The sequence below is a fragment of the Oncorhynchus tshawytscha genome, linkage group LG28 (assembly GCF_018296145.1).
Source record: "Oncorhynchus tshawytscha isolate Ot180627B linkage group LG28, Otsh_v2.0, whole genome shotgun sequence".
NCBI lineage: Eukaryota > Metazoa > Chordata > Actinopteri > Salmoniformes > Salmonidae > Oncorhynchus > Oncorhynchus tshawytscha.
Window position 1 is genome coordinate 36,530,671 of NC_056456.1, and position 23,434 is coordinate 36,554,104.

Here is a 23,434-nt window from a genome sequence, read left to right on the forward strand (position 1 = left end):
ATTCCCATTATTAAAGTGGCTGGAGTTGAGTCAGTGTCATTGTCAGTGTGTTGGCAGCAGCCACTCAATGTTAGTGGTGGCTGTTTAACAGTCTGATGGCCTTGAGATAGAAGCTGTTTTTCAGTCTCTCGGTCCCAGCTTTGATGCACCTGTACTGACCTCGCCTTCTGGATGATAGCGGGGTGAACAGGCAGTGGCTCGGGTGGTTGATGTCCTTGATGATCTTTATGGCCTTCCTGTAACATCGGGTGGTGTAGGTGTCCTGGAGGGCAGGTAGTTTGCCCCCGGTGATGCGTTGTGCAGACCTCACTACCCTCTGGAGAGCCTTACGGTTGAGGGCGGAGCAGTTGCCGTACCAGGCGGTGATACAGCCCGCCAGGATGCTCTCGATTGTGCATCTGTAGAAGTTTGTGAGTGCTTTTGGTGACAAGCCGAATTTCTTCAGCCTCCTGAGGTTGAAGAGGCGCTGCTGCGCCTTCTTCACGATGCTGTCTGTGTGAGTGGACCAATTCAGTTTGTCTGTGATGTGTATGCCGAGGAACTTAAAACTTGCTACCCTCTCCACTACTGTTCCATCGATGTGGATAGGAGGGTGTTCCTCTGCTGCTGTTTCCTGAAGTCCACAATCATCTCCTTAGTTTTGTTGACGTTGAGTGTGAGGTTATTTTCCTGACACCACACTCCGAGGGCCCTCACCTCCTCCCTGTAGGCCGTCTCGTCGTTGTTGGTAATCAAGCCTACCACTGTTGTGTCGTCCGCAAACTTGATGATTGAGTTGGAGGTGTGCGTGGCCACGCAGTCGTGGGTGAACAGGGAGTACAGGAGAGGGCTCAGAACGCACCCTTGTGGGGCCCCAGTGTTGAGGATCAGCGGGGAGGAGATGTTGTTGCCTACAGTGAGAATGCTATTCATTGACTACAGCTCAGCGTTCAACACCATAGTACCCTCAAAGCTCATCATTAAGCTAAGGATCCTGGGACTAAACACCTCCCTCTGCAACTGGATCCTGGACTTCCTGATGGGCCGCCCCCAGGTGGTGAGGGTAGGCAGCAACACTTCTGCCATGCTGATCCTCAACACTGGAGCCCCTCAGGGGTGTGTGCTCAGTCCCCTCCTGTAGTCCCTGTTCACTCACGACTGCATGGCCAGGCACGACTCCAACACCATCATTTTTAAGTTTGCAGATGACACAACAGTGGAAGGCCTGAATAACATAATAAGGTGCCAGAATAACAACCTATACCTCAACGTAACCAAGACTAAGGGGATGATTGTGGACTACAGGAAAAGGAGCACCGAGCAAGCCCCCATTCTCAATGACGGGGCTGTAATGGAGCAGGTTGAGAGCTTCAAATTCCATGGTGTCCACATCAACAATAAACTAGAATGGTCCAAACACACCAAGACAGTCGTGAAGAGGGCACAGCAAAGCCTATTCCCCCTCAGGAAAGTAAAAAGATTTGGCATGGGTTCTCAGATCCTCAAAAGGTTCTACAGCTGCAACATCGAGAGCATTGTGACTGGTTGCATCACTGCCTGGTACGGCAACTGCTCGGCCTCCGACAGCAAGGCCCTACAGAGGGTAATCCATACAGCCCAGTACATCACTGAGGCTAAGCTGCCTGCCATCTAGGACCTTTATACCAGGTGGTGTCAGAGGAAGGCCCTAAAAATTGTCTAAGACTCTAGCTACCCAAGTCACAGACTGTTCTCTCCACTACCGCACTGCAAGCGGTATTGGAGTGCCTAGTCTAGGACAAAAAGGCTTCTCAGCAGTTTTTACTCACAAGCCATAAGACTCCTGAACAGGTAATCAAATGGCTACCAAGACTATTTGCATTTTGTGACAACCCCCCCTCCAACCCCTCTTTTATGTTGCTGCTAGTCTCTGTTTAACATATATGCATAGTCACTTCAATTATACATTCATGTACATACTACCTCAATTGGCCTGACCAACCAGTGCCCCCGCACATTGGCTAACCGGGCAATCTGCATTGTGTCCCTCCACCAACCACCCGCCAACCCCTCTTTTACGCTACTGCTACTCTCTGTTTATCATATATGCATAGTCACTTTAACCATATCTACATAATACCTCAATTAGCATGACTAACCGGTATCTGTATATAGCCTCACTACTGTTATAACCTCACTACTGTATATAGCCTCGCTTCTGTATATAGCCTCGCTACTGTATATAACCTCACTACTGTCTATAGCCCCGCTTCTGTCATAGACTCGCTACTGTCTATAGACTCGCTACTGTCATAGACTCGCTACTGTCATAGACTCGCTACTGTCTATAGCCCCGCTTCTGTCATAGACTCGCTACTGTCATAGACTCGCTACTGTCATAGACTCGCTACTGTCTATAGCCCCGCTTCTGTCATAGACTCGCTACTGTCATAGACTCGCTACTGTCATAGACTCGCTACTGTCATAGACTCGCTACTGTCATAGACTCGCTACTGTCTATAGCCCCGCTTCTGTCATAGACTCGCTACTGTCATAGACTCGCTACTGTCTATAGCCCCGCTTCTGTCATAGACTCGCTACTGTCTATAGACTCGCTACTGTCATAGACTCGCTACTGTCATAGACTCGCTACTGTCATAGACTCGCTACTGTCTATAGCCCCGCTTCTGTCATAGACTCGCTACTGTCATAGACTCGCTACTGTATATAGACTCGCTACTGTCATAGACTCGCTACTGTCTATAGCCCCGCTTCTGTCATAGACTCGCTACTGTCATAGACTCGCTACTGTCTATAGCCCCGCTTCTGTCATAGACTCGCTACTGTCATAGACTCGCTACTGTATATAGACTCGCTACTGTCATAGACTCGCTACTGTCATAGACTCGCTACTGTCTATAGACTCGCTACTGTCATAGACTCGCTACTGTCTATAGACTCGCTACTGTCATAGACTCGCTACTGTCTATAGACTCGCTACTGTCTATATCCTCGCTACTGTATATAACCTCGCTACTGTCTATAGCCTCGCTACTGTATATAACCTCGCTACTGTATATAGCCTCGCTACTGTCATAGCCTCGCTACTGTCTATAGCCTCGCTACTGTCATAGCCTCGCTACTGTCTATAGCCTCGCTACTGTATATAGCCTCGCTACTGTATATAGCCTCGCTACTGTCTATAGCCTCGCTACTGTATATAGCCTCGCTACTGTATATAGCCTCGCTACTGTTATCGCCTCGCTACTGTATATAGCCTCGCTACTGTCTATAGCCTCTCTCCTGTATATAGCCTCGCTACTGTCTATAGCCTCGCTACTGTATATAGCCTCGCTACTGTATATAGCCTCGCTACTGTTATCGCCTCGCTACTGTATATAGCCTCTCTCCTGTATATAGCCTCTCTCCTGTATATAGCCTCACTACTGTATATAGCCTCACTACTGTATATAGCCTCTCTACTGTATATAGCCTCTCTACTGTATATAGCCCCTCGACTGTATATAGCCCCTCTACTGTATATAGCCTCTCTACTGTATATAGCCCCTCTACTGTATATAGCCTCTCTACTGTATATAGCCTCTCTACTGTATATAGCCTCTCTACTGTATATAGCCCTCTACTGTATATAGCCTCTCTACTGTATATAGCCCCTCTACTGTATATAGCCCTCGACTGTATATAGCCTCTCTACTGTATATAGCCTCTCTACCCTATATAGCCGCTCTACTGTATATAGCCTCTCTACTGTATATAGCCTCTCTACTGTATATAGCCTCTCTACTGTATATAGCCTCTCTACAGTATATAGCCTAGCTACTGTATATAGCCTCTCTCCTGTATATAGCCTCACTACTGTATATAGCCTCACTACTGTATATAGCCTCTCTACTGTATATAGCCTCTCTACTGTATATAGCCCTCGACTGTATATAGCCTCTCTACTGTATATAGCCTCTCTACCCTATATAGCCGCTCTACTGTATATAGCCTCTCTACTGTATATAGCCTCTCTACTGTATATAGCCTCTCTACAGTATATAGCCTAGCTACTGTATATAGCCTCTCTACTGTATATAGCCTCTCTACTGTATATAACCTAGCTACTGTATATAGCCTCTCTACTGTATATAGCCTCTCTACTGTATATAGCCTCTCTACTGTATATAGCCTAGCTACTGTATATAGCCTCTACTGTATATAGCCTCTCTACCTTATATAACCTAGCTACTGTATATAGCCTCTCTACAGTATATATCCTCTCTACTGTATTTAGCCTCACTACTGTATATAGCCTCTCTACTGTATATAGCCTCTCTACTGTATATAGCCTCTCTACTGTATATAGCCTCACTACTGTATTTAGCTTCACTACTGTATATAGCCTCTCTACTGTATATAGCCTCTCTACTGTATATAGCCTCTCTACTGTATATAGCCTCTCTACTGTATATAGCCTTGCTACTGTATATAGCCTCACTACTGTATATAGCCTCGCTACTGTATATAGCCTCTCTACTGTATATAGCCTCACTACTCTTATTTTTCACTGCCTTTTTACTGTTGTTTTTATTTCTTTACTTACCTATTGTTCACCTAATACTTCTTTTGCACTTTTGGTTAGAGCGTATAGGTAAGCATTTCACTGTAAGGTCTACTAAACTTGTTATTCAGCATTTCACTGTGAGGTCTAATACACCTGTTGTAATTCAGCATTTCACTGTAAGGTCTACTACACCTGTTGTATTCAGCATTTCACTGTAAGGTCTACTACACTTGTTATTCAGCATTTCACTGTGAGGTCTAATACACCTGTTGTATTCAGCATTTCACTGTAAGGTCTACTACACCTGTTGTATTCAGCATTTCACTGTAAGGTTCACTGTAAGGACAGGTGAATGACGTGGACTCAGTGCTCTCCACTCCACTAGGAATAAACCCGACAGGTGAATGACGTGGACTCAGTGCTCTCCACTCCACTAGGAATAAACCTGACAGGTGAATGACATGGACTCAGTGTTCTCCACTCCACTAGGAATAAACCCGACAGGTGAATGACGTGGACTCAGTGTTCTCCACTCCACTAGGAATAAACCCGACAGGTGAATGACGTGGACTCAGTGCTCTCCACTCCCCTAGGAATAAACCCGACAGGTGAATGACGTGGACTCAGTGTTCTCCACTCCACTAGGAATAAACCCGACAGGTGAATGACGTGGACTCAGTGCTCTCCACTCCACTAGGATTAAACCCGACAGGTGAATGACGTGGACTCAGTGTTCTCCACTCCCCTAGGAATAAACCCGACAGGTGAATGACGTGGACTCAGTGCTCTCTACTCCACTAGGATTAAACCCGACAGGTGAATGACGTGGACTCAGTGTTCTCCAATCCCCTAGGAATAAACCCGACAGGTGAATGACGTGGACTCAGTGTTCTCCACTCCACTAGGAATAAACCCGACAGGTGAATGACGTGGACTCAGTGCTCTCCACTCCACTAGGAATAAACCCGACAGGTGAATGACGTGGACTCAGTGTTCTCCACTCCACTAGGAATAAACCCGACAGGTGAATGACATGGACTCAGTGTTCTCCACTCCCCTAGGAATAAACCCGACAGGTGAATGACATGGACTCAGTGCTCTCCACTCCCCTAGGAATAAACCCGACAGGTGAATGACGTGGACTCAGTGCTCTCCACTCCCCTAGGAATAAACCCGACAGGTGAATGACGTGGACTCAGTGCTCTCCACTCCACTAGGAATAAACCCGACAGGTGAAAGACGTGGACTCAGTGTTCTCCACTCCCCTAGGAATAAACCCGACAGGTGAATGACGTGGACTCAGTGTTCTCCACTCCCCTAGGAATAAACCCGACAGGTGAATGACGTGGACTCAGTGCTCTCCACTCCACTAGGAATAAACCCGACAGGTGAATGACGTGGACTCAGTGCTCTCCACTCCCCTAGGAATAAACCTGACAGGTGAATGACGTGGACTCAGTGCTCTCCACTCCACTAGGAATAAACCCGACAGGTGAATGACGTGGACTCAGTGCTCTCCACTCCACTAGGAATAAACCCGACAGGTGAATGACATGGACTCAGTGCTCTCCACTCCACTAGGAATAAACCCGACAGGTGAATGACGTGGACTCAGTGCTCTCCACTCCACTAGGAATAAACCCGACAGGTGAATGACGTGGACTCAGTGCTCTCCACTCCACTAGGAATAAACCCGACAGGTGAATGACGTGGACTCAGTGCTCTCCACTCCACTAGGAATAAACCCGACAGTTGAATGACGTGGACTCAGTGCTCTCCACTCCACTAGGAATAAACCCGACAGGTGAAAGCATAATGTACACAGCACAATGAGCAAACAAACCACAAAACACTCAGTCACGGTAAAACAGTGTTTGGATTTAGTGAAGTAAAGTGCTGCCACAGTATTTGCAAACAAACAAACACACATAAATCCCCCAAGGCTGACTGAGAAGACAATGCAGTCACAGGAGTTTGGTGGCACCTTAATTGGGGAGGACGGGCTTGTGGTAATGGCTGGAGCAGAATCAGTCGAATGGTACCAATTACATCATTATACCCTGATGAAGACAGTTTGTCTGTCCAAATGTTGGTTATTAAATTATGACATCTGAGCTCCTAGAGTGTGTGGCTCTCCTTTTCTCTTTCAAGTGTTCTACTCCGCTAGCCAGCACCTCTCCTAACCAGGCGTTCTACTCCACTAGCAAGCACCTCTCCTAACCAGGTGTTCTACTCCACTAGCCAGCACCTCTCCTAACCAGGTGTTCTACTCCACTAGCCAGCACCTCTCCTAACCAGGTGTTCTACTCCGCTAGCCAGCACCTCACCTAACCAGGTGTTCTACTCCACTAGCCAGCACCTCTCCTAACCAGGTGTTCTACTCCACTAGCCAGCACTGCTCCTAACCAGGTGTTCTACTCCACTAGCCAGCACCGCTCCTAACCAGGTGTTCTACTCCACTAGCCAGCACCTCTCCTAACCAGGTGTTCTACTCCACTAGCCAGCACCTCTCCTAACCAGGTGTTCTACTCTGCTAGCCAGCACCTCTCCTAACCAGGTGTTCTACTCTGCTAGCCAGCACCTCTCCTAACCAGGTGTTCTACTCAGCTAGCCAACACCTCTCCTAACCAGGTGTTCTACTCCACTAGCCAGCACCTCTCCTAACCAGGTGTTCTACTCAGCTAGCCAGCACCTCTCCTAACCAGGTGTTCTACTCTGCTAGCCAGCACCTCTCCTAACCAGGTGTTCTACTCTGCTAGCCAGCACCTCTCCTAACCAGGTGTTCTACTCTGCTAGCCAGCATCTCTCCTAACCAGGTGTTCTACTCTGCTAGCCAGTAAGGTGTGCATTTTCAGTTCTGCCCATAAATGTTGTGATGGCCACTCCAATACCTTGACTTTGTTGTCCTTAAGCCATTTTGCCACAACTTTGGAAGTATGCTTGGGGTCATTGTCCTTTTGGAAGACCCATTTGCAACCAAGCTTGAACTTCCTGACTGATGTCTTGAGATGTTGCTTTAATATATCCACATAATTTTCCTCCCTCGTAATGCCATCTATTTTGTGAAGTGTACCAGTTCCTCTTGCAGCAAAGCACCCCCACAACATAATGCTGCCACCCCCGTGCTTCACGGTTGGGATGGTGTTCTTTGGCTAGCAAGCCTCACCCTTTTTCTTCCAAACATAACGATGGTCATTATGGCCAAACAGTTTCATCAGACCAGAGGACATTTCTCCAAAAAGTATGATCTTTGTCCCTATGTGCAAACCGTAGTCTGGCTTTTTTATGACGGTTTTGGAGCAGTGGCTTCTTCCTTGCTGAGCGACCTTTCAGGTTATGTCGATATAGGACTTGTTTTACTGTGGATATAGATACTTTTGTACCTGTTTCCTCCAGCATCTTCACAAGGTCCTTTGCTGTTGTTCTGGGTTTGATTAGCACTTTTCGCACCAAAGTACATTCAACTCTAGGAGACAGAACGCATCTCCTTCCTAAGCGGTATGACGGCAGCGTGGTCCCATGGGGTTCATACCTTTGTACTATTGTTTGTACAGATGAACGTGGTACATTTGGGCATTTGGAAATTGCTCCCAAGGATGAACCAGACGTGGAGGTATACAATTTTTTTTCTGAGGTTTTGGCTGATTTCTTTAGATTTTCCCATGATGTCAAGCAAAGAGGCACTGAGTTTGAAAGTAGGCCTTGAAATACATCCACAGGTACACCTCCAATTGACTCAAATTATGTCAATTAGCCTATCAGTAGATTCTAAAGCCATGCCATCATTTTCTGGAATTTTCCAAGCTGTTTAAAGGCACAGTCAACTTAGTGTATGTAAGCTTCTGACCTACTGGAATTGTGATACAGTGAATTATAAGTGAAATAATCTGTCTATAATCAATTGTTGGAAAAACTACTTGTGTCATGCACAAAGTCCTAACCGACTTGCCAAACCTATAGTTTGTTAACAATAAATTTGTGGAGTGGTTGAAAAACTAGTTTTAATGACTCCAACCCAAGTGTATGTAAACTTCCGACTTCAACTGTAGATGAAGTACTGTATATGGTTTTCCACAGCTTTGCCAATTTCATTATGTAAATGTTGAACAAACAGGCCCTAAAATGGAGCCTTGTGGAACTCCTTTTGCGATGTCCGAGAAACTGGACATTTGACCGTCCACATATACACACAGAGTTAATCAGAGTTGATTAAACAATTAATGGATGGACACCCTCTCATGAGGAAAATAATCAATGACTAATCAAATAAATATACAAGGAATTTCATTGACTTTTTATGAGCATCTAATTTCATGGAGTTTGCCATGACTCGGAAGATGAGACCCTCTCAGCACCTGTTTTTCCTTAATGCTTTATATCTACATTGCTTTGTTTGTTGCTAGGAAAAAAACAATAAATTAAATTGGGTTGTGAGGAATAACAGTGGCAGGTCAATTCAGAAGTGGAAATGAGTATTGCTCCTACAATCCAATCTAAGCCGAGGAGAAGCATTTCAATATTTTCTAATGATGTGGTTGTGAGCTTTTGAAGATGACGTTCTCTCCTCGATGCTACCTTCAAGCCTCCCATTGCATTCCAATAAGACAGTGGCAACACCAGGGGAGGCATCAAAAAATATGTTATGAAAAGGACTGTATACACACTAATAACTTCCTCCTCATGCCCTGGTGCAAACCCAAGCCTGTGCTGTGCATTCATCCAAGGTAATTGTACAGAGGTTTCGAAATACACACTCCTTTCATGTTATACGCACTTATCAAAACTATAAAACATTACCCATGATGCCAAACCAATGTCAATGAAAACAGATGCCCCTTGATGCTCAGCTCAAACACAGGACAGGCATGGCCAATATGGCCAATAAATGTAAAATATACTGTGTCCATACAATGTATAAGCTGGAAGTAGAAGCCTAACTGTTGTTGCTCCAATTACGGGAAAATAATAAAGGAAAATATGTTTAAAAATATATATGTTATATACAGTACCAGTCAAAAGTTTGGACACACCTATTCATTCAAGGGTTTTTCTTTATTTTTACTATTTTCTACATTATAGAATAATAGTGAAGACATCAAAACTATGAAACAACACATGGAACCATGTAGTAACCAAAATAGTGTTAAACAAATAGATTCTTTAGATTTAGCCTTTAGATTCCTCAAAGTAGCCACCCTTTGCCTTGATGACTGATTTGCACACTTGGCATTCTCTCAACCAGCTTAACCTGGAATGCTTGGTACCAACAGTCTTGAAGGAGTTCCCACATATGCTGAGAACATATTGGCAAATTTCCCTTCACTCTGCGGTCCAACTCATTCCAAACCATCTAAACTGGGTTGAGGTCGGATGATTGTGGAGGCCAGGTCATCTGATGAAGCACTTCATCACTCTCCTTCTTGGTAAAATAGCCTTTACACAGCCTGGAGGGGTGTTGGGTCATTGTCCTGTTGAAAAACAAATGTTGGTCCCACTAAACCAGATGGGATGGCGTATCGCTGCAGAATACTGTGGTAGCCATACTGGTTAAGTGTGCCTTGAATTCTACAAAAAATCACTGACAGTGTCACCAGCGAAGCACCCCCACACCATCACACCTCCTCCCCCATGTTTCATGGTGTGAACCACACATGCGGAGATCATCCGTTCACCTACTCCGCATCTCACAAAGGCGGTTGGAACAAAAAATCTCAAAATTGGACTCATCAGACCAAAGGGACAGATTTCCACCGGTCTAATGTCCATTGCTCATGTTTCTTGGCCCAAGCAAGTCTCTTATTTTTATTGGTGTCCTTTAGTAGTGGTTTCTCTGCAGCAATTCAACCATGTGTCTGTTACTTGAACTCTGTAAAGCAATTTCTGAGGCTGGTAACTCTAATGAACTTATCCTCTGCAGCAGAGGTAACTCTGGGTCTTCCTTTCTTGTGGTGGTCCTCATGAGAGCCAGTTTCATCATAGCGCTTGATGTTTTTTGCGACTGCAATTGAAGAAACTTTCAAAGTTCCTGAAATGTTCTGTATTGACTGACCTTCACATCTTAAAGTAATTATGAACTGTTGTTTCTCTTTGCTTATTTGAGCTGTTCTTACCATTATATGGACTTGGTCTTATACCAGATAGAGCTGTCTTCTGTATACCACTCCTACCTTGTCACAATACAATTGATTGGCTCAAACGCATTAAGAAGGAATGAAATTCCACAAATTAACTTTTATCAAGGCACACCTGTTAATTGAAATTCATTCCAGGTGACTACCTCATGAAGTTGGTTGAGAGAATGCCAAGAGTGTGCAAAGCTGTCATCAAGGCAAAGGGTGGCTACTTTGAAGAATCTCAAATATCAAATATATTTTGATTTGTTTAACACTTTTTTGGTTACTACATGATTCCACGTGTTGTTTCATAGTGTTGATGTCTTCACTAGTATTCTACAATGTAGAAAATATGAAAAATAAAGAAAAACCCTGGAATGAGTAGGTGAGTCCAAACTTTTGACTGATACTGTATATATATATATTTCTTTAAATAGATGGGGGATTGGAAATGATGTAGACAATTACATTGATGGAAGCCAATCTATCTGCAATATTAAAGCTGATCTACCCCTTAATTAAAAAAAATATATATTTAAAAAAGTGATTGAAATCAGAGTGGAGGAGAAAGATGCCACTTGTTGCTGGGCAGGGAAACAGCAAACCCTGGAGTCTGTTGCTGGGCAGGGAAACAGCAAACCTACTTGTAAAGCCGTTGAGTGCCACTCTGCTAGGATGGTAGAAGCCTCTCCGGCATTGGCACTTGTAGTTGTCTAGCACGAATCCATGTCCGACAATGGGATTGCACTAGGGAAAGATGAGAGAGAGAGAGAAAGAAAGAGAGTGTTTATCTAAAAGGCATGTAAACAGGATAGAGGGAATAATGGAATAATGACTCAGCCTTCTATTTGTGTTTCTTGAAACTCACAAAAAAACATGCTATGTGTTTTTCTAAAACGAAGTGAAATACCCTGTGGCGCTGTAATGTGAAATTCTTTCAAAAAACTGAAATATTTGGGTTGGTTATGTAAGGTTTGAACATGTCTCTATGACAGAACAGTCTTTTCTTCTCCTATTCTGCTCTGTGCTCTTTGGAAAGGCACTCTCACTTCCTATTCAGATCTCTACTCAACTGACAGGCCGTTAGTAACAGCCCTGGAATTCAGTTTCCCCATCACAAAACTTGTTTGCACATTTACCTTTCTCATCTATACGTTAACGTTGACGTTGTGTTGTCATCAAGAAAGACAAACACTACAGCTAATCTCAACATTAATCATGACAACACAGAGTATCAGGTTAAACTTAAAAGTAGACTCAGTGATATGACGTAGATGCAGAAAGTAAATAGCATAGTGGGTCAATTTCCACAACAGCGAAGAGCGGTGAAGGGCGATGCTCAACTTTTCCTCTATTTTGATCCTGCTGTTACCACGCAGTACACAGCATGAAGCGAATCCCTGCATATGTACAGATACTGTGTGTGACATTGTGAAAGTGTTGCATCTCGCTCATCTCAATATCTCCGGTGCTGCTTGTGGCAACGTCATTTTGCTGAGTCTAACTTTAAAGCATCCTGACAAAATGTCTCTACAACACTGTCACATGACACACTGCATCTGACATAGAATTCCATTCAGTTTAATCCACTTTCCCTAAAGAGAACTGTCAGATTTTAAAAAATTATCGCTGCAACTCCCCAACAGGCAAAAGTCAAGTCATGAATCCTCCAAAATGTGACCCGCCAAACCGCGCTTCTTAACAACCGCCCGCTTAACCCAGAAGCCAGCCACATCAATGTTATCGGAGTAAACACCGTTCACCTGATGACCAAGGTCAGCCTGCAGGTACCCGGCCTGCCACAAGGTGTCGCTAGAGTGCGATGAGCAAAGTAAAGTCCCTCCCGACCAAACCCTCCTCTTGCCCGGACGACGCTGGGCCAATTGTGTGCCATGCTATGGGATTCCCGATCACGGCCGGTTGTGATACAGCCCGGGATTGAACCTGGGTCTTTAGATACACCTCTACCTTAGACCGCTGCGCTACTCAGGAGGACCTGGCAGGATGGTTCTATGAGAAAACAGTTAAAGCCAGACTGCACCTTATTCCACTCACTATGGGAAAACAATGGCCATGCTATATACCTATAGGCGATTAAAAATAATAATCTTATTTTCATTTATATCTTATTTCATTTTATCTGCATGCCTCTTAGTTTAATTAGTCTTGTTATTAGTATGTTATATATTTCCAATGTTTCTTATTTGATGACTATGTCACTTTTGTCACCATTGCACTGTGTGAGAAGCTTGCAAGTACATGACCATAACATTGGATTTTACTGGATTTGATTTGTGGTCCCCAGTGGATCCATGTGACCAGGACTGGCCCGCATTATCTGATATATTACACACATAATCATGTTTTGCACAAAACGTTTTCAAATGGCATCCAATATATCTTAAATAATAAAAATATTAACATTGATATTTAAATAAGTGACGATAGGGAGTAGGCATGCGCTGGCTTGACGCTGGAAAAAGTGTATTGTCTCTGACTGGCAGCTGTAGTGTTGCCGGTCAGGAGAAGAGCAGGTGAAGGGTGGGTTGTTTGAGGAAAATGGCACGTGAACGGCAGGAGCATGGCTACTGCTTGACAAAGCGGTTTATCGCGGGCGCACCGTGAATGAGGCTGATGAGCAAAAAAAGCTGTTGCACGGTGCTCAACCACTTTGGAGGGACGCCGGCCTCCTGAGCGCTCATTGCTAACTGGGTTGACGCCAGATTTGTTTAATATCAAAGAGGTACTACCAAAAACAATGTAAACAATATTCCAGTATGCCATTTTCCCAAGCAAATAATAGCCCTTGATTTTTGCATCACACATAATATAATTATTCAGACACTGGGAGCGATTTGTCTAAATGAACTCCTCTTAACCCTGTTAAAGACTTTACTTTTGCTGTTGAAAAGTGATATTCCAAGTATAAATAATACTCTAGTACACACAATAAAGTCCAAAGAAAATAATATTTTTGAGTAAAATAGAGTTTTATATGGAGTCGGGCATTCAAGGAGTTGTCATCAGCCTCCTCATTGCTTGAGGGACAATAAAGGCGCAAATAGAGAACAAAAGAGGAGGATGTGATGTCATGAAGATGCCTGGGATACCTATTGAGATGTGCCTTTTGTTAAGTACATCAGGTGTTCAATGAGGTGAAAAAGGGGTCTGGAGTGCCACTTTAAATAAGTATTTTCTTCTAACTAGCGGATCCCGAGCAAACGCCCCAATAACAACCATGAGAACAGCGTCGGGGGAAATTACACACTTTTGCCAAGTTGCAGGAATCTAATTAATATCTAAATTAAGAATTAAGACCTTGTTTGCAGAATTTAAATTCACTGCGTAACTTCAGCTTGGAGGCTACAAGCACATGGGCCATCTGGATCGACTGGGAGAAGACACTTCCTTAAACATGAACCATCTGGATCGACTGGGAGAAGACACTTCCTTAAACATGAACCATCTGGATCGACTGGGAGAAAACACTACCTTAAACATGGGCCATCTGGATCGACTGGGAGGAGACACTACCTTAAACATGAACCATCTGGATCGACTGGGAGAAGACACTACCTTAAACATGGGCCATCTGGATCGACTGGGAGGAGACACTACCTTAAACATGAACCATCTGGATCGACTGGGAGAAAACACTACCTTAAACATGGGCCATCTGGATCGACTGGGAGAAGACACTACCTTAAACATGGGCCATCTGGATCGACTGGGAGGAAACACTTCCTTAAACATGAACCATCTGGATCGACTGGGAGAAGACACTTCCTTAAACCTGAACCATCTGGATCGACTGGGAGAAGACACTCCCTTAAACATGAACCATCTGGATCGACTGGGAGAAGACACTTCCTTAAACATGAACCATCTGGATCGACTGGGAGGAGACACTACCTTAAACATGAACCATCTGGATTGACTGGGAGAAGGCACTTTCTTAAACATGAACCATTTGGATCGACTGGGAGAAGACACTACCTTTAACATGGACCATTTGGATCGACTGGGAGAAGACACTTCCTTAAACATGAACCATCTGGATCGACTGGGAGGAGACACTACCTTAAACATGAACCATCTGGATCGACTGGGAGAAGACACTACCTTAAACATGGACCATTTGGATCGACTGGGAGAAGACACTACCTTAAACATGGACCATTTGGATCGACTGGGGTAAAACACTTCCTTAAACATGTGCAGTTTGGAGCTCTGTCCCCAATAGATTTGCAGTGAATTTGGCATGAATGCTCATGAATAGTGTATTATACTGTGCGAATGCATTAATGTAGGCTTTGAGACATTGGTGATTTGGAGGGACCGGGGTATGGCTTGAAAGGAAAATAAAACCTATACTGTACATGTTACTTTGAATTTAGATCCATTGTTTTTGAGCCTAGAGAAATCCCCTTCACCCCTAGGCTTTTTCTGCTGGTGAAAACAAACAGATAAAACGTTAAGCTCTACTGCGTTTCGGGGAAAATATAATGAATATTTAATCACCAATGTTTTGAGGAAGCAGTCTGAGATATCCTGACAACTTGATCATCACTTTGTTTCTTACATTCTCTGAAAAATATATTTATTGGGATAACAGTTCACACCTGTATTTGCTGCATATTGGTGTCAGAAAATAAGGTACAGTTGATTTGAAAAGGGCACGGATTTGTATTGAAACCTAAGGGAAACTAGTTCAGGGCCAAGCTGCTACTCCTTTTAGAGCAGGTGGCAGAACTTGTCTCCCAAGAGGTTCCGAGAGTCATACTCCACAAAATTCCAACATCTGCAGAGAGGACGGCATGTTGATATCCTCTACCGCCCAGCAGGGAAGTGTGGGTAAATAAACCCACCAGCTTTATTATGGACTTATTTTGTTCTTATCACTCCAGGCTGGAGTTAAATGGTGCCAGCCTTACATTAGCTCTGAAGGGGAAAGTCATTAAGATAACACCAAGGAACATCAAGCGCAAGGAGGATGGAAAATGATGGTTATTGTGGGATTATCGAAGTCTATGGAAGAATAGTTGCATTTATATCAACCTGAAAGAACTGTTTGTGTTGATATGGGCTCATTGACGCGAGGTATTTTTTTTTCAGGGTGCATCTAGACAACACGTGAATCTCTCTTGCCATCTGCAATGTGTTCAAATGATTGATGTGGGACCTGGTTGTATCGTGTGTGTCATACATGGGACTTTAAAAGTGTGCCTCCAGGCTCTAAACAGGGAATAATTTAACCTAGCACATCTGGTGCAGGGAACCGCCTAGGAGCATTTTCACGTGCCTCTCCATGCATGAACAATCAGGGACGTCTTTCATACACTCAGCTCGAGGCTGGTGTTAAATGGTGCCAGGGTCTACACTCTGCTCCAGGCTGGTGTTAAATTGTACCAGGGTCTACACTCTGCTCCAGGCTGGTGTTAAATGGTGCCAGGGTCTACACTCTGCTCCAGGCTGGTGTTAAATTGTGGCAGGGTCTACACTCTGCTCCAGGCTGGTGTTAAATTGTGCCAGGGTCTACACTCTGCTCCAGGCTGGTGTTAAATGGTGCCAGGGTCTACACTCAGCTCGAGGCTGGTGTTAAATGGTGCCAGGGTCTACACTCTGCTCCAGGCTGGTGTTAAATTGTGCCAGGGTCTACACTCTGCTCCAGGCTGGTGTTAAATGGTGCCAGGGTCTACACTCTGCTCCAGGCTGGTGTTAAATTGTGCCAGGGTCTACACTCTGCTCCAGGCTGGTGTTAAATTGTGCCAGGGTCTACACTCTGCTCCAGGCTGGTGTTAAATGGTGCCAGGGTCTACACTCAGCTCGAGGCTGGTGTTAAATGGTGCCAGGGTCTACACTCTGCTCCAGGCTGGTGTTAAATTGTGCCAGGGTCTACACTCTGCTCCAGGCTGGTGTTAAATGGTGCCAGGGTCTACACTCTGCTCCAGGCTGGTGTTAAATTGTGCCAGGGTCTACACTCTGCTCCAGGCTGGTGTTAAATTGTGCCAGGGTCTACACTCTGCTCCAGGCTGGAGTTAAATGGTGCCAGGGCCTGCCGTTTTTGATATGCCACAGTTTGATATATCCCCTTCGTCTTTTTAAAGACCCAAAGGGAGAGAGTAATAATATGTGATTGTGCCCAAGCTATTTTGGGAACATGTTTGCAGACGCTATTGTGAAACAGACAAGAAAAGCTCAACCCGTGAAATCTTAAATCAACCATGATAATATGTCAAGGGAGAAAAGAAAAGTGAACATTAATCTCAGTGAAAGCACCTCGTGGTCAAAATGGTTGAAATCAGACTAGGATCTTACAATGTTATTGCACATCATCATGTACATTGCTTTATTTATACATCTATACGTGCGCAATTCATAATGTAGCTTATAGTGATTCTAGTGTAGTCTGTCGTTTCTAGCTTGGCGTTTATTGTGTACATATTGTATGTGGATTGTCTAAATTCTGTGTCTTTATAGTTTGTCCATATATTCTGTTCATTGTCTGTGTATTCTGTATATTGTCCGTGTATTCTGTTTATTGTCTGTGTATTCTGGTTATTGTCCGTGTATTCTGTTTATTGTCTGTGTATTCTGGTTATTGTCCGTGTATTCTGTTTGTCCGTGTATTCTGTTTGTCCGTGTATTCTGTTTGTCCGTGTATTCTGTTTGTCCGTGTATTCTGTTTGTCCGTGTATTCTGTTTGTCCGTGTATTCTGTTTGTCCGTGTATTCTGTTTATTGTCTGTGTATTCTGTTTATTGTCTGTGTATTCTGTTCATTGTCTGTGTATTCTGTTTATTGTCCGTGTATTCTGTTCATTGTCTGTGTATTCTGTTTATTGTCCGTGTATTCTGTTCATTGTCTGTGTATTCTGTTTATTGTGGCAGCACCATTGCAATGAGTCAAATTCCTGCATATGCAAATGAATTTGGTGAATAAAGGGGATTTTGCCTGTATCCCTGTGGTGTTCTGCCAACAAAATGTTCTAATCAGACAGTATGCAAATTAGAGGGGATGCCCTTTTGCGTGATGCAATTTGGAATGCATTTGGTACAGCCCTTATCATGACCCCAAGGTGAACCCAACAGGGTTACAGCGCAAGGTTTTGTCTAGTTCCCAGTTTGTTCCAGGGACGTCCCCGAGAATAATTTTATGGCTTTCTTTGGCCGTTGTGTCGTGGTCCCCTGGAAGTTTTGTCTAGTTCCCAGTTTGTCGTTTTAGGACATTCTTTGGACGTATCATGGTCCCCTGGAGGTTTTGTCTAGTTCCCAGTTTGTCGTTTTAGGACATTCTTTGGACGTATCATGGTCCCCTGGAGGTTTTGTCTAGTTCCTGGTTTGTCCCAGGGACGTTCTTGGGATGTTGTGACATGGTCCCCTGAAGGTTCTTGGGGCATGGTGTCATGCCGCCCTGGAGGTTTTTGTCATGTGATGGTCCCAGGTGTCCCAAAACATTATAATTAAAGTAAAGGAATGGAATGGTAGGGGGGTTTAAGGTAGGTGATACGCTGTTCAGCTAAAATAGTGTCAAAATCATCATCAATGACAATGTTTGATACAATCACTTGACTTTTCAATATAGTATTGACTTTTCAATATGACCCCACCTGGGATTGGAAGTCACAACCTCTGGAATTAGCATATGCTGATCTTTCTGCTGCGCCACAATGTCTGTAGAAGTTCAGAAGTCCCCTATACATTCATTACCTATAATACATCTCTGCACTTAGCAAAACATCTGCACTGCCATTTATCAGGTAATCTGACTTTTCTCTCATTGATTTCATTTACTAGTTTCAGCTTTTTGAGTTTGGGTTTTCAGTATAGTTACAGTGCCTTGCGAAAGTATTCGGCCCCCTTGAACTTTGCGACCTTTTGCCACATTTCAGGCTTCAAACATAAAGATATAAAACTGTATTTTTTTGTGAAGAATCAACAACAAGTGGGACACAATCATGAAGTGGAACGACATTTATTGGATATTTCAAACTTTTTAACAATTAATTATTATTAAATTATTAAATTAATCAATTATTCATTGATTTCATTTACTAGTTTCAGCTATTTGAGTTTGGGTTTTCAGTATAGTTATATAATGTTGATGGGGCGTAATATTCTGTTTTAATGTTACTCCTGTATAACTATGATAAATAGACTTTGTTTTCCTCCTCATTGTATTTTTCAACAGACCTGAGATTTACTTAGAAGTGAAAAGTGTAGGAAAAGGCCTACAGGTGAAATCAGTCATTGCAGACATGGTGGTGTAGCAGGAATATTGGAATTCCAGGACCCAGGAGATTGTGAGTTTAAATCCAAGGTGAGGACATGTTAAATAATAATGACTGTATGAATAAACATACACAATGTAATAAAAACCAACAGGAGACCATGTCAATGTGTGTCAAATATCTAAGTTTAAAACACTATGTCCTTAGCATTGCTAAAATACAAAAGAGCTGTGACTGGATCAGTGGTTCACCAATCAGGGCCTTGATAGACAATGACACAACGTCCCAAGAACATTCAGGGGACCTTCAGTGTCCGAAAGGTCTGGCCACAAGACTCGTCTGAAGTTGGTACAGCCTTTTCTGTCAACTTCTATCTGTACAAATGGTTTGGGCTACATACTAATATCATCCCTCTGTGTACACCTGAGACTCTCTCAATTGTGTTCTGTTTTTCTACGACACCCACAAGCCTGACCCTTCTGAAGGTCCCCGATACCAGTTTTAAAAAATGATTGGAAGTATATATGGAAATAGTTAACGAAATGTTACTTAGGGCCATTCAAAAGGCTTGGGACGGATCTGACTGAATGTTTGGGTATTGATGTGGATCCAAACAAACAGATGAGATAATGAGAAGTGCCTTTCCAATCTCATAAAGTTCATAGACTGATGATCTGCCAGTGTGAATCAATCTGAATGATCATACAGGATCTCTGATTAAATTATGTCATCTTAAGTCTAGAGACTGTATTGCATGTGTTAACTTCATGCAGGAGAGAGGAGAGAGGCAGACATGATTATATTGTAAATCATTTCAGTTTGACCTTTCATGCCAACCTTTTAATTTAAAAAAATTGTTCTCCCCAATTTCCATCTGGTCTCCTCGCTATAACTCACCAACGTGCTTGGGTCAAAGGTCGAGTCATGCAGCCTCCGGTAAAATGACCCACCAAATCGTGCTTCTTAACACCCGCCCACTTCATCTTGAAGTCAGCCGCACCAATGTGTCGGAGGAAACACTGTTCCCCTGTCAACCGAGGTCAGCTTGCAGGAGCCTGGCACACCACAAGGAGTCGCTAGAGCACGATGAGTCAAGTAAAGCCCCCCCAGGCTAAACCCTCCCCTAATCCGAACAGCGCTGGTCCGAATAGCGGACCGCCCTATGGGACCGATTGGGATACAGCCCGGGATCAAACCCTGGTCTGTAGTGATGCTTCTAGCACTGCGATCCAGTGTCTTAGACCGCTGTGCCACCCAGTATGTAGAGCTGCTGTAGTAACAGAGGGGAAGTGAAAAAAATACTAGTCATGCAGTAGAAAGGCAAAAGAGTATAGATATATTATTATAGATTAGAGATATTTCCACATTAACAGTCACACTGGTATTCAGAACAGTATGACTAGCCATGGCCCAAAGACTGACTGGACTGTACCAGAGTAAGTTCCCCACTGCAAGGCCCCCATTAGCCTTAAATTTTCTTGTTTGTTAAAATTCAAAACTCCTGATCCCAGTAGCACAATGTGTCCCCACCAATGTCAGAGATGCTCCTACGCCACAGTGTGGCAGTGATGTACATAACCTGTAGTGTTAAGTATATCCCTACTTTGCAGATGGAGATTCTCTGAAGGTTATCTCATGACCCCTCCTGTCTCAGCCTCCAGTATTTATGCTGCAGTAGTTTATGTGTCGAGGGGCTAGGGTCAGTTTGTTATATCTGGAGTACTTCTCCTGTCCTATCCGGTGTCCTGTGTGAATTTAAGTATGCACTCTCTAATTCTCTCTTTCTCTCTTTCTTTCTCTCTCTTGGAGGGCCTGAGCCCTAGGACCATGCCTCAGGACTAACTGACATGATGACTCCTTGCTGTCCCCAGTCCACCTGGCCGTGCTGCTGATCCCGTTTCAACTGTTCTGCCTGTGATTATTATTATTTGACCATGCTGGTCATTTATGAACATTTGAACATCTAGGCCATGTTCTGTTATAATCTCCACCTGGCACAGCCAGAAGAGGACTGGCCACCCCACATAGCCTGGTTCCTCTCTAGGTTTCTTCCTAGGTTTTGGCCTTTCTAGGGAGTTTTTCCTAGCCACCGTGCTTCTACACCTGCATTGCTTGCTGTTTGGGGTTTTAGGCTGGGTTTCTGTACAGCACTTTGAGATATCAGCTGATGTACGAAGGGCTATATAAATACATTTGATTTGATTTATCTGTTTTTTGACATTAAATCTAATAGGCAGGTTTTTGTGTGGATTGTTGGCTTTCTGAGAAATAATCTCTCGTCTCTCTGCCCTAATGTTAGAGAGTTTTCTCTAAATCCAACTTTGGGCAAGGAAGCGGTAAACAGGACGCTAGGGGAGAGAACACAAGCCTTTCCTCCAAGGTCTATAAATATCCCTGAAAGCATTAAACCCTAAATGCATTACAATCACTCTTCCCCAGGGATCTGTAGACTGAAATATGTCTAATAAGAAAGAAGACTGTCCGGAAACTCAATTTATGAGACAAAGGGAGACAAAGGGAGAATTTAAGCGCAATTAGATGGTCACCTACTGTAGACCAGTAAATTGTGGTCACTCTGAGTGGTAAGTGGTTTTCTGCGAGTAGACTTTTCCCTAGCCTGAAAAACACCCCATCTAGTGGAGTAAAGGAAAATTGACCAGCGACAATAAGGTGATGAATTAAAAACGCCTTAAAGGGATACTCTTTCTTCCCCATAACCGGCTTAATTACCCTGAACAAAAATATAAAGTGCTGGTACCATGTTTCATGAGCTGAAGTAAAAGATCCCAGAAATGTTCCATATGCACAAAAAGCTTATTCCTCTCACATTTTGTGCACAAATTTGCTTACATCACTGCTAGTGAACATGTTTTATCCTTTGTCAAGATAATCCATCCACCTGAACGGTGTGGCATATCAAGAAGCTGATTAAACAGAATGATCATTACACAAATGCACCTTGTGCAGGGGGACAATAAAAGGCCACTCTAAAATGTGCCATTTTGTCACGCAACGCAATGCCACAGATGTCTGACGTTTTGAGGGAACGTGTAATTGGCTGATGGCAGGAATGTCCACCAGAGCTGCATCCAGATAACTGAATGTTAATTTCTCTACCATAAGCTGCCTCCAACGTTGTTTTAGACAATTTGGCAGTACGTCCACCGGCTTCACAACCGCAGACCACATATAACCACGCCAGCCCAGGACCTCCACATCCTGCAGGATAGTCAGGGGGGTGCTGAGGAGTATTTCTGTCTGTAATAAAGCCCTTTTGTGGGGAAAAACTACTTTTGATTGGGTGGGCCTGGCTCATGCCCTCTCAGGCCCACCCATGGCTGTGCCCCTGCCCAGTCATGTGAAATCCATAGATTAGGACCTAATTCATTTAACTGATTTCCTTATATGAACTGTAACTGAGCAAAATCTTAGAAATTGTTGCAAGTTGCATTTATATATTTTTTCAGTATAGATCCTTAATTAAGAATTTTGTTTGGTTGTGTTTTAGCTATACATGCCATGATAAACTCGTCAAGTACTGAGAGTACAGTACATCATTTCCCATTACATGTGAATCACATCAAACGGAAGAGGACATAATAGAAAGCCAATGGAAGAGGTTATAAAGTGAACACAGAGAAGACAAGAGACATTTGTGCTTCATAAGGAAAAACTGTTACCCAGTGGGTGGTCACTGAGCCCCACACAGTCAGTCAGGTCCAGGAGGCCCAAGCCAATTACCACAATCTGGTGTTCTGTTGACAGCCTCTTTAATATTGCTGTGGCAGCCGCCGAGCTGCAGACACTAGATTAGGAGTAAATTATGTTTCTGTGAGGATGAATCCGTCTCGCCCTGCCAGCATGTCTGTTGTCAGGGGAGGACTGCCAAAGAAAAGTAAAGTGGAGAGAGACAATCTGTATCTAATGCTCAATGATTACAGACCTGTGTTTTTGACATGTCCCACCTTGCACTCTCTGTGACTTCTGGAAGATTTTAACCCACTTAAACGCCAACATCTCTCCAAGTTTTCACCATCATTGTAAAGCCGTAGTTATTTTTGTTGCTTTGACAAAGTCATTCCTGAAGATTATAATTTATTTAATGTGATTATTGCTTTACCCTCATTTTAAGGTCAACTTTTTTACATGAACTGAACTCTCATTTTAACATGGTGAAACTGTTCATGTTTTCAAAAGAAACATTGAACACTTAATAGTCAAATCGTATTGTAAAAGCAGGTGAGCTGCTTCTACTCTTTTTGGCCATTTTCTGGTGATTTGTGGTGGAAGACTGAGCGGATCGAGCATAACACCCATAGATACTGTAGACAGGCTAGAAATGGTTTAATAATTTAACATTTTCGGGGGTGAATCATACATTCAATTGCCACACCCTATTTCCTGGTTCAAGATCTGCATTTGGTTGTGGTGCACGCTATGTCGTCTTGAGGACGAGATAAAGGAATTTTTTCGAAGTGTGTAGCTCCCTGTACAATTTTATTTAGGAAACCTACGGTGGCTGCACAGTACACTGGGGAAAAACTGAAAAGATTTCTTGATCAGAGAT

General features: G+C 43.6%; 1 protein-coding gene across 1 annotated transcript in view; it reads right to left on the reverse strand.

Annotated features, from left to right (window-relative positions):
* Positions 1–23,434, reverse strand: part of LOC112227230 (probable G-protein coupled receptor 158) — a 129,832-nt gene that overhangs the window by 66,888 nt on the left and 39,510 nt on the right. Inside the window, exon 3 of the mRNA XM_042308026.1 lies at positions 11,283–11,385. Within this exon, the coding sequence (XP_042163960.1) occupies positions 11,283–11,385 (103 nt within the window). The remainder of the gene's footprint in view (positions 1–11,282; positions 11,386–23,434) is intronic.